At 38.2% G+C, this 13,082-nt stretch overlaps 1 protein-coding gene across 1 annotated transcript; it reads right to left on the reverse strand.

Moving 5' to 3' along the window:
• Positions 1-1,230: 1,230 nt before the first annotated feature.
• On the reverse strand, positions 1,231-8,882 carry LOC146384256 (serine/threonine-protein phosphatase 6 catalytic subunit-like). Its single transcript, XM_084936177.1, has 7 exons — positions 8,674-8,882; positions 7,491-7,586; positions 5,760-5,825; positions 5,067-5,208; positions 4,874-4,953; positions 2,442-2,651; positions 1,231-2,336 (listed from the first exon to the last, which is right to left on the reverse strand). The coding sequence occupies exons 1-7, from the start codon at positions 8,842-8,844 to the stop codon at positions 2,088-2,090; spliced, it is 1,014 nt and encodes a 337-aa protein (XP_084792303.1). The 5' UTR covers positions 8,845-8,882; the 3' UTR covers positions 1,231-2,087.
• Between the last annotated feature and the right edge of the window lie 4,200 nt (positions 8,883-13,082).

The following is a 13,082-nucleotide window of genomic DNA, read 5'->3' on the forward strand; positions in this document are numbered from 1 at the left end:
GGTCACCTGATCCAGCCCTAGCTGTAAGCTTTATCAAAAAGGAAAGTTTGAAGTTGAAGAATCTTAAAAAGGAGTGGGGGTGTCTGTGTATTGAATCCAAACTGGGAGCTGTTTCCACAGAGGAGGGCCCTGAAAGCTGAAGGTTTTGCCTCCCATTCAACCTTTACATATCCAACAAACCACAAATAAAGCTAGGGTGTCGTGGGGTGTGGTTTGTGGCTCTGTTCAGGGGAGGGGTGGAGCAGCGGATTCAGAGTGTGGTGACAGGCGAGGCTGGTTGGTGCCTAAAAGGCCCCGGGAAATGAATTTTCCAGGCGACTCATTAAAACCCAATTCCAAAAGTGCCTTTGCACTCACTGACATTAATAGAGGTACCTTTTGAGCGCATAGGTATGGTCCTCATTGGGCCATTTCACTGGAGTGCATGGGAATAAGGCTTTGTACTAGTTGTGGTCGATTACGCTACACGGTATCTCGAAGCAGTGCTGCTATGCACCATTTCTGCAATAAGTGTGGGGCAGGCGGTGTTTCAGATCCTCAAATAGATACTGAATGACCAGGGCACACCATTCTGTAAATCTGTTCGGACCAGTATGTACCACCCTCAGACTGATGGGCTGGTGGAGCAGCTGAATAACACTTTAAAGTTCATGATTTGTAAGTTTAGTCACGAGGATGAAGGCAATTGAGATCGCTGGTTAGCACATCTGTTGTTTGCGGGAGGCCTCCACGGGTTTTCTCCCTTTGAGTCGCTGTTCCGCAGAAAGCCTCAGGGGGTTTTGGACCTAGTTAACGAAAACTGGGAGGAAGGTCCAAGCCTAGCAAAAAAAATGAAATTTAAACACATTTAAACTTTTTATAAAAAGTTAATCACATTGATTTTACATTCTCTCCAAGTGTCATAATGTAAAGCCAATAAATAAATAAATAAATAAATAAACTTTGAGCTTGTTTTAGGAGTAAACCCACACCAAATTAATACCTATAGAAGAAACAGAAACAAGCACTGGTGCCCTGGATGTTTGATCTGTTGTCTGATGATTGATGGAGAGAACTTCAAAAAGTGCATTTTGGGTAAATTTTGAAGGGTCACATCAGGTAAGAGATGTAGTTGGCTCTAGATATCTTGTCTCCCTTTTACCTACATTTAGCCTCAGTAAATTTGAGTTTGGCAATCCTGGGCCAAAATTACATCATTAGTAAGGTTCAAATGACAACTACTTGCAAATATTAAGGAAGAATGTTTTATTGAAATTAAAACAACAACAAAAAACAAAAACAGGAAAACAATGTTAAAGAGGCCTATGCTCTCCTAGAATTACAGCTACTTTTCAGCTATTTATTTTTCCACAATTACAGATTCTGCTTATAAAATGCCATAATTCATCACACTGCAGAGATGGATGGGAAATTTTAAAAAGAAAGATACCTGTGGGAACTTGCCATTTAAAAAAGAAAAAAAAAAATCCATGTGCAGTAGCAAGACACTTTTTGAACTGAATAAATAAAAAAAGGAAAACTAAACTGAAGCTAAAGTATGAAATCAGCAGTTAAGGCAAAATGCTGAGAATCGCTCAGGAGCTTTTTACACAGTGAATCAAAGGAAACAGTATTTATCACTTCACTTATATGCATCTATTGTTGGCACGAGCTACTATAAATATTTGTCAATTACTTTCCTTGGGAGGGATACATAAGATCAAAAATTGTAATTATTTAAAATATGAAGTCATTTAACAGTATGAGTCTGGCATTGGGTGTATAAAAAGATATTTTTCCTACTTTTTATGGCAGAATGTGGTTGTGGTGCAAACAGACTGTAGCCTTAAAGAAACTCTTTGCTACTCAAAACACTCTTAACTTGTGTTAATTTCCTAAAACATGTTGTGAGTTTACAAAAAAGGAAGGAAGCACGGCATGGATCTGATGGCTGACCCAACAGGTGCTCTTCAGCTGCACACAGAGAAGTGCAAAAAACAAAATCCAGGAAGTCTTATAAGATTTCCTGCATGTAATCTTTTGCTGAATAATATTTGAGGGATGAGAAGTCCAGAGGGTAGAGCTAAGAGAAAACTTCCGCTTTATCATTAGAGGAAGTAGGGGGTGGTTGTTCGAGGAGGTATCACACGTTCAGAGTCGGGAACGGCTCGAAACAGCTTGGGCTCTCGTCTGTTGACGTCCTTGAAGACCATGATGGAGGCAATGTTCCCACAGCGGTAGCAGTAGTTGGGCGCTGACCACACAGTCACCAGTTTCTCATCAAACATGAACTTGTAGCCTTCGTGAACCAGCTGGTGTGCACGACAGATGAGCTTCAAGTTGTTGATGTGAACAAACTAAAACACAACAGATTAGAGAAGTCAGTAAAAAGGAGGTTGACACACCTGGGTTAAAGGATGCTTTCCAATGACTGGTTTTCCAACACGGATGGCTCAACATACCTCATTAGTAACCTTGGAGCCAAAAAGCCAGCCAGCACCACGTGGACTGATAGCCCAGGTGTCCACATCCTCTGGATCTGACCACACAAGATCACAAAAAGCCCCCTTGTGAGGAATCTCCTGGTTGCGTTCGATGGTTCGGATCTGGTCCAAAGTCTTGATGTCCGGTGAGAGACCACCATGGACACACAGGATCTGCTCATCTATCAACTGGGATTAGGGTTTAAAACATATTATTATGAACAAATCAATGAATAAACCCAAGTCAATAGGCATCTCTATTAGCAACACTTCAAAGTTGCCATCTACTTGTCTCTGTTCTACTCTTTCACAAACTGGAAAATCCTGACAGCAGAACAAATTTCAGGAAAGTTTGAAGTGCACTACATTCAGCTGCTAAAGAGTGCTCATGAGATCTGGTAGCAGAACTGAAGAGGGCAGTGTCAGAGTGTTTTCACACCTTCTGTGTTTAGTCTGTTTAAATCATAAGTCTGGTTTGTTTTCCTCCTTGGCCAGATTCATTTGTGCAGATGTGAATCGCCAAACAAGCACACTGAGACCATTTGGAGGAAGTGGTCTCAGAGCAGTTCTGAATCAACTCCAGAATGGTTTGTTTATGGAGTGAACATGATCTGACCTCAATCTAGGGCTGCAGCTATCGATTATTTTTGAAATCAAGTAATCTATTGATTATTCCATTGATCAATCATGTAATATGCTAAGAAATACTTTCTTCTTATTAATAAGCAATAAATATTCCAAAAAGAGAAAAAAAACCCCAAGGCTTTCAGAATGAACTGCTCACTGGTTTTTGAGAAGATTTTAGAAATTGCAATGTTTTAAAACTTAACTGCATACAACAAATTTGTGAACAAATTTAAACTCAACTCTTCGTATGTATGTGCCATATTAAAATTCTTTTAAAAGAAACATTTTCTTAAATACAAAAATACATAAATAATCCCAATACAGTCAAAAGATATATATTCAATCTAAACTAAGGCATAACAAATTACCTTTACTATGTCTTCTTTCTGGCTTCCTAACATTAATAGGAGGCAAAAAGAGTTCTGAAACGAGGCAGTTCTGGTGTCCGCTCATGTTTGAGTTCAGTGTGCAAGTAAACTTGGTATCAGACCAAGTTAACAGTTCATCTGCATATTTTAATATAAATTCAGGAGGCTCATTGGTGCATTGGTTAAACGTCTCCATTGTTTAACACACTGGCAGGCTACACAGCCGTGTGATAAACAATGCATTGAAGCAAAGAATGTGGGTCGAAGATTTTTTATAATCAAATTATCTGAATAACTCAATGGATCCTTGCAGCCCTTGATCCAAACCAACTACCAAGTGTGCATTGTAGCCATGTACGCTTTGTATTCTAGATTGTGGAAAGGTACTATAGATGCAAAAATGATCTGTATGAGCTAGCAACTAGCTGTGAACGTAAATTCTCCAACGGTCCCGAAAACACCACCTTCTTCCTGTATTTGCTCAAGCCCCAGACACACCTGGCCAATAAGTGGACTGAATATTCTCACATGGTTTCTAGTGGCTCATTCCGGTTTCCTTTGAGTTCACTTGGATTTTTCTCAAACCAAATCATAGGGAAAAGCTACAAGTTTACTACCTCATAAATTGATTGGGACCAGAATAAACCATCTATTGATGTGAAAACACCCTTATTCTACAAAAACGTCTGCCACACTTTACTGTTCTTACTCTTTTCTAGAAGCAAGAACACATCCAAAATCATGGGCGAGCTGAAGCCTTGGATGCATAATTGCTTGAAATCTATCTTCCTACTGTTGAAACAGACTAGCTTTAAGACTTGCGATGACAGTCACGGTTATGATTCTGGCTGTGTCATGACCATTTTCAATGGGTTTAACACTGATGCATCTAGCGTTTATGTATGGAGTGAGTTGTTTTCTGGCGTTCTATATTTTTGTGTTGGTAATACACCTGTTACAGAAGATTATATGGATACTTATATATCCATAAGATCATTAAAAGAAAGAAGTAACCTCAGAGTACTTTTTAATTGAATTCCTGGAGAATTATTGCCTTGATCCTTGTTGGGCTCTGTCTGTGATGATGAATGCCGTAATAAATATTTAATGCAAAGCTAACTGCCTGCTGGATAAAGGCACCTTTTAATATTAAACCCCCCCAAAATTAAGAAAATGTAATGTAAACCAGTGTGCTCTTTGTTTTGTTGTGATGCTAAAGACGCAATGTTTTAAGTTGGAGCTTATTATGATAATGTATTAAATGAAGTAACAAGCATCCATTTACATAAAGATAGCATACAGGGGGTGACTAGCTACTTAAGATGTCTTTATGGATGCACTCGTTCCAATTATGCTGCATTTAAAAAGGAACAATAGTTAAATGTCATGTAACCAGAGAGAAGGAATCAGACTTACAGCTGCCACAGTCAGCATATCAAACACTTTCGTGCAATACCGCCAGGCATTTGCATTTCCATACTTTGTCTGACACTCATCTAAAACAAACAACAGACAAACAGAAAATGTAAACCATTGTTAATAATGAATTTTGAACTTAGTAAACAATCAAAAAATGTATTTCCATAAATACATGAAGTGAAGTACATACCATAAAATCCATACACTTGAGTTATCTGTCTGCTCTCATGGTTCCCTCGAAGGAGTGTGATACGATCTGGCCACTTGGCTTTTAAAGCTAGCAGGTGTGTAAAAGTCTCCAAGCTATAATATCCTCTGTCTACAAAATCTCCCTGGGAAGAAGAACAAGAAGACATTATTAAAGACTCAGACACTAAAAAGGTTCTGGAAAAGGTGGATATTTGTATGAGAACAGAACACCTGCTTTTTATTTTAACTAGTTGCATTAAACTTGCAAATGCATACTGGTTAAAGCAACATGTAACTAGGGATGTTCCCGGTGACCAATTTCTTAGTCGACTAAACGAAGAAACAATATAAACTAACCCACTAGTCTAAAAGTAAGAAACGCTCAGATATTAAGTTAAATTTGAGAACCGTTTAAGGGGAAATTTCAAAAACTAATAACAAAGGCATCTGAAACTATTAATCACATTCTTCAATAATGAGTCCTGTCACTTAAATGTGCGGCACCTCACATCATGCATTATCAACATTACACGTTATTCAAAAATTCTCAATGATAGGTTTTCATGGGCCGATTCAGCTGCTGAGAGGCATTACATTTTTATGTAATGGTATTACAACATGCCTAACAGCCTTCATCATTCAGATTTATTTAAATGTGCTGCAGCTCAGGCAAAAGTAAAGGGAGCTTACTTACCATGAAAATGTAATTTGTGTCTGGTACTTGGCCTCCAGTTCTGAAGAGCTCGCATAGATCATAAAACTAGAGAGGAACATTAAGAAGAACTCATCAATCAAAATATTAAAATTAGAACTAGCACACGTACCAATAAAGCCTGAAACCAAAATGAACTAAACTGGGGTACGAAAAACCCCTTTTCCACTAGTAACTACTTGATTCAACTTGGTTTTTAGGGTTTCCCAACAGGTACCAGTACTGGTAAAAGTACCTGGTACCAGGGACTTTTTTAGTACTGACTCAGCCGGGGTTCCAATGAGCCGAGTTGAGCCTGACGTCAATTGACTGCATGCCATCACTGGATAAATCAAGAGAGTGACTCCTTCACAAGAATCAAACCCGGAATTTTTTAAACCAGGCAACGAGGGAAATGGCTACACACAAACTAACACCGTGGTCCAATGACAAGGTGCAGATGTTTACTAATGGTTTAGCAGCGAGTATATTATTGTCTTGATGTTCTCAGTTGTTGTGTGCCATAACGACCTCACCCACATTAATTGCAATTAAAAATGACCGGAGCAGAGTAGAGCAGAGTCAAGTTGAGCAGAGCCAAGTAGGTGCTAGTGAAAAAAGTATCCTAACTTAACTTATTTCCAAATGATATTCGTATTATAAATGCTTTTTATGACTGCAATAACATATTGCCACCGATCCTATATTGGGGTGGCTGTAGCTTAAGAGGTAGAGGTCATTTACTGATTGGGAGGGTGCTGTTTCAATCCCTAGCTGCTCCAGTCTGCATGCCAAATATCCTTCAACAAGATACTAACCCCAAGTTGCTATCTGATGCCTCCATCAGTCTGAATGTGTGTGAATGTTAGATGGAAAGTGCTTAAAGCATAGAAAAAAAGTTCTTGTGTGAATGAGGTGTGTTATATAAAGCGCCCTGAGTGCTCTGGGAGAGTAGAAAAGCTCTACATAAGAATCACTCCATTTACCATCTAAATGGAATCACTCCATTTAGATGGTGAATGGTATGCTTTTCTTGTTAGCGGTTTCTTTCTCTCTCTTTTTTGCTACAAGTTGACTCATGGCACAGGGTACACCACTGCTCATGATGGAATGAGACCTGTTATCCCGGAGGAGCTACAGAGTAGACAATGGTGCTGCAGAGCTGGAGCTAAACAAAGAGCTGAGGTGGAAGAGTGGGATATGAAATGTCCATTCCAGCTATCATATGGGGAATGTGAGGTCCTTGGATAATAACATGGACAAGCTTGTAGTGGTGATTAAGACCCAGAGCGAATACTGATTGGCTTCCCAAACTTGCAAAAACAGTTGAACAAATCTGTCCACCTGAAAAAAAGTGGTGAAGTCTTGGACAACTTCACATCAACAGCATGCTGAACTGAAGCTGCAGACAAGAAGGGGATAAGTAAAAACGGTTTCCTAAAACAGAAGTTCTTCAGGATGTGCAGCAAATATTACAGATGCTCAATCAGTCTGTTGTGGTTTTATTGCCATTTTAAAACTGAATTTGCTTTGATGATGATTAAATATTTTACTGGTCAATAATAATAATAACAATAATAATATTCACTTCTGTAATCAAAGTATTTTCAAAATATGGGATAAATAAAGCATTTTTTTCTTCTTCTGTATTTTGCCCATGGTGAAAATTGTGTATCACCCTGGGAGAAAATTATAGAAGAAGAAAAAACAAAAACGAAAATCACACAGACCTACCTGACCATGAATGTCTCCACAAACTGTAACCGGAGTAGCGACTGGCTGAACATTTGATTCTTCAAGCAGCAAATCACAAACATAATCACATAATCTCTACAAGAGGAAAAACACAACACGGTTAGTGGACACAGGCACCTGGAAACACACTATATTAAAGGCAGCGCGTGTATCACACAGCCCATTAAATTCTATTCTTACAGATGGACTGTAAAATGGGAAATGGGTTGGGATTTACATTCCGTGCTGTACATTCTTCCACTATCTCCCGAACCACAGCACTAGAAACGCTAGAACTCTTTAAAGGCGATTTGTAGGCATGATCTGTGACAAGGTAGGCACTCAGCTGAGTGCTATGTTTCTGCAGTCATGTGACTTTCACATTTCATATTTCTGTGGTAATCTTGTAAGTAGTTTAACTGCTAGTTACAGTTAATTAACCTAGCTGTAGTTCAGATTTCTCCCTATGTCAGATCGGGCACTAATAGGGGCCATCTATTTCCAAGTATGAAGTAATTAATGTCCTACTGAATATTAACTTGTTTTTTAAGTGAAACATTTTCACAGCAGCGTGACTAAAGGACTAAAATGGGATGTAAAGAATACAGTTAGGAACTACTTTGATCTCAGTTCATTCTGAGACATTTACAAAGTCAAAATGACTCCTTTTTCAGAAAGTTTCATTTTTCTTTACAACGCACTCAGAGTCTGTCTGATATTTAGCTCTGCTCTGATCGCCGTTTCAAGCAAAGCCTCAGAGCAGAGGGATGAATAAACGTATAGATGTTGTTTTCCTTATGCTATTTACACCCCCAGTGCACATTTCATCGGAATATTTCGGCTACCATGATATCTTTCCACAGTTAAACCTATATCTTATATTTAAAGTTAATACGGCTTATGGTAACGGCAGACACTAACACAGCAGTGGTTCACATTACAATGTTTTAAGTGGCACCTTCTTCACTATTCACACCGACGTGTTTAACAGAGTCAACATGCGTTATAATTCTGTGAGATTCATTTTTAAAAGCTGAAACAAACACCAGAGTATTACTTGAGCGTGAAACCCAGTTAAAACTACCGGCCACATTTGTTGAACAAACCTCGTCTAGTCGCACCATGACCTTTTAGGAATACTAACAGAGCTTATCTGAAGTTAAATCCAGAAACTTCGACTCACCTTTAGATCATTTTCAGGCAGATATTTGCACTGTCTCGCTATTTCTACGTACTTATCGAGGTCTAAAGGCGCCATTATCGAAACGCTAAAAGCAGCTAAACTGCAGCTAGCTTCCTTTTCTTCTTCCTGTTCGCTCGCCGCTCCTTCATTTTCAACTTCAATTCCCTGCATCAAATCAGCCTACCACATCCTGCCCACATTTTCAAAATAAAACTATTTACCAATGACACAGAGGCTAGTAATGAACAGCAACTAAATTAAACTTAGAAATGTCAAGAAAGAAAATATATAATCTACCATAAGTGCTTATTTAAGTAAATTTCCGGATGATAACAGCGAATGTTATAATACCTTTATGTCGAACGTCGCATTGAAAGGAAATGAACTGAAGCCAACTTGACTCTCGTCAATGGGCTTTATTGTGCAACTAAACCAAACATCGCCCCCTGTTGGTACGAGCACTGTGTCATCCATTTGTTTACATACAGTATTATGGAAGCCACACATTGCGTGGGGCAACGAAAGCAGTCACGTTACATAACAACTTTACTAACATCAATTAAATAATAACTTGACCCAAAAAAGAAATCAATGACTTTATTTAAAATGTTTTATCTCCTGCCTACGACCTCTCCAAACATTTGCTGGTGTCCTTCTACTGTGGTTCAGTAGAAAGCATATTTAGTGCAGCATATGCCAGGTGCATGCCAGCTGCGCTGAGGGTGACATTACGGCTTCTGCGAGAGCTATCGTATCAGCATACAGAACCACCAAGACTCAGCTACCAGCACAGAAGCCGAAACTTCAAACATCAACGGCGCTACACATCAGTAAAGGCCCCTGCAGAAGTCATTAAAGTGTCTCATAACGCTGTGCACTGCCATCACTCAGAACATCCTGTGCAATATCACAAAGGAATGTGAAATGGATGTCCGTGTGTCTCTTGTAATTCATAATCGTCGGTATTTTGTCTGTATTTGAATTTATATTTTCTATTTTTAATTTATATATAATATAAAAGCACTTGCTTGATTTTTTTTTTAACGTGCCTTAAATGTATTCAACTCAGGGAAATGCCTGACATTTTGCTGTACACCTGTAACATTACAACTAAAGGTATTCTATTCTATAGCTAAAAATAAAGGTTGATATTTCATGTTAATCACATTCACACTTGGAGCTACATGAAATCATTAAAATGTGTGCAGGGCTTCTGGAAGACTCGTTTAGCCTGAATACATCAGAGGAGAAAACACAAAGATAACAAGTCAACGTTACACTTATAAACTAATAAACTGTAACCTTCTTACACACAATTTCAAAGAAGTTAAAATGTATGATATACCAGCCACCAGAAAAGACAAAATACTGATGTAAAACTAGTAACCAGGTTTACATTTGCAATAATCTATTGTTAATTTGTGGTTAAATCAACTGTAACGTGGGTTTTTACATGTAGCATTACATAAAAATCTTTTATATCTAATAGATCTGTGCACTTGGAACAAATCAAGAGAGAGAAATCTCAAAAGACAGTAGGTCAATAAGGATGACAACAAAAACACCACAAAACGAGTGGATGAAAATCCTTAGGTTGCACAAAACAAAACATGAAAACTTTCCTGTTTACAATTTTCCAAATTGAGTATTCAGAAGTGATTTTACATAAAATGTGTATTTCACTTGACTTTGTAGATTGTAAAGGTTACATTTATTAAGATATTAAATTTACTTTAAAAAAGTAAAAAAAAAAGTTTGTTTATGTTGCACATGTAAACACAGACTTTGACCAAAGTACTGTACAGCAAATAAATCTATAAACAAAAACAAAAAATATTAATTACACAATAATAAAACAATATAACAACTAAAAGATACAAATAAAGTTTTAATATAAAAGAAATAATCAAAAAAAAGATAAAGAAATACATAAATAATGAGAGCAATACACTGCAGAAATCATCTTGAAATTAGCTACATTTGTTTTTACAACAACAATGTCCATGCTGCTTATCTGAGTGTAAACATTTACATTGTTTGCTCTTATAAGGGCAGTTTGTCCTTTTTGGCCTTGTTCGAACTATAAATGGTTCAAACAACCATCCTGAATGTCTTGATGCGCTCAATCATCCAAGTAAATCCCCAAAAGTTGATTCTGTTCATCTGGACGTTTTCAGTTTGAGAAACGTTTCGTCAGTCCAGTCAGTGACTTCTTCAGTCTCACCTGACTGCAGGTTTTCCCAACCTCATAAACAGTACCTTTGCACAATTACTGAAACAAGTACCACTGAATGAACAATGGGCTGTGAGGTCAGTGCTCAGTGATGAAAATACTTAATCTACACCAAGTTTATGTGAAGATACATAAACAGGGTTTACCTTTAAGACCAATTGTCTGTATGATCAACTAGGTCACCTATAACATCTCAAAGTTTCTGGTTTTGTTCCTCAACCTGTTGAGGCCACCTGGCCCCGAGAGTTCCATCATCACAGCCATCTGCCTGCTGGCAGACCTGCTGAACTGAGTTGCCAACATTGGCATCTCTCCCTGGACAGTGGGACAGTGGGTGGGTGGTGGGGTACTGCATGATATTGGGTTTTGGACCTAGTGTTTTCAGTTTTGGACTTTCAGTTTCTGTTTGATATTCTCTGTTTGACCTGGTTTGTTGTAGTTTTTCTGTTTTGAGTGTATCTAATATTATATTTTAGCTTGGGTGTGTTCTCATTCGTATTTGGTATTTCTGGTTTTTCCTTAGAGTGATAATCTATGTGTCTGTGCTTAATATCATGATTTGCTGGGTTATATTCTTGACATTTGTTGGTTTGTATTAATGCCCTTATTTCATTCATCGACCTTTCCCTGTGCTCTCCATTCCTTGCCAAGTCATCTTCCCCATTTGTGATTCTATCTTTTGTTACTTCCTGTTTTATTTTATTAGTCTTCGTCTTGTGTTGTTCAGTTTTATGTCCCTCTGCCTTTTTCCCTGATTTTGTTCAGCTGTGTCCCCTGGTGTGTTCCATCTCCCTGATTACCACATGTCTGTATTAAAGCCCTCAGTTTCCCTTTGTTGCATAATACTGTTTGTATTGTTGTCTGCCAGTGTGGCCTCTTTGTACATTCTCATTTGTTGTTGTCTGGGTTTGCAGGCTCACCTTTAAATAAAGATTCGTATTCATTTATTTGAATGGAGTCTGCATTTTGGGTTCAAACTCCACACACATAATGGACTGGTTCTTATAGCTACAATGCTTTTCTACTCTTCCTGAGCAATCAAAGCACTTTATACAACTTGCCTCTATCACCTATTCACATCGATTTATACAAGCACTTTTTTTCTATGCTTCTCATTGTGACAATAATATAAACACCTTGAGGCAACTGTTGTTGTGATTTGGTCATATATAAATAGAATTGACTAGAGTATCTATTTGAATTTAATACAGAATGCCAGAGAGCCTCGCTTCATTAGACTCATGTATATATGAGCACCAGCTCACACTTGAGTGAGCTGGTGCCTGCCTGACTGTTGTTTTCAACCAGACATTTCCACCTAGGCCAATAGAAAACTGTTCATTGTAACAAGAAGCTAACATATTCATGTGACAAACATTAAGTTTGTCACATGAATATGTAACATGAATATGTAATATAATATCATGAATATGTGAAACTTGTACGCCAAGTTAATAATTTAGCAGTTTGGAAATGGGTGCTTAATATTAATGTTCAGTGTGTAAATTAGCAAATGTGAGATGTAGCTGGTACAGACTGAACCTGTCATTAAGGTGTGGCTATATAAATATGTGTACAGCTCTGTGTATATATGTTTATGGACAGGCATGCAATGTAGTGACAAGGATTGACAAGAACTAATATTGCATATGAGAAATATTGCACATAGAAACTACCATGGTGTATGGTACGCTGCAGGTAAGGAAGGAAAGTAGCCTTGCAGGTAAGGAAAGACCTGAATCTCTCATGGTTGGGGGTTGGGGGAGGGTGTGTTTGCACAACAAAAGCAGGAGAACAATGGAGCTGAAGGCCTGTGAAAATCTCAGTGGGGTGCCAAGAGGTGTTAGGGTCAGGGGAGTTTACGCAAATTTGTGCAGGGCTAGTAAATCTAGTAGTAGGGACTTGCACCAGCGGAAAAAAGGCTCAGTAATTCTAGTGTTAAACTCCAACCAAACAGTAATTAGACAATGTCCTCACTCTTTTAAACTGAACACAATCAAATGTCAGTGCATGCGTTGGTGTATGATGAACTGTTTCTGAGACAGTCTTATATTATTAGCCTACAGTGTCCCTTTCAGACAGTACACCTATATCCATAAAATGAGTCACAGATGCATCAAAGTTAGATGAGCAACACAAAGGGAAACCTGGACAGGAGACAGAATCACGTTTTCCA

Source organism: Perissodus microlepis, chromosome 7 (genome assembly GCF_051167445.1).
Source record: "Perissodus microlepis isolate ML-2025 ecotype Zambia chromosome 7, ASM5116744v1, whole genome shotgun sequence".
Taxonomy (NCBI): Eukaryota; Metazoa; Chordata; class Actinopteri; order Cichliformes; family Cichlidae; genus Perissodus; species Perissodus microlepis.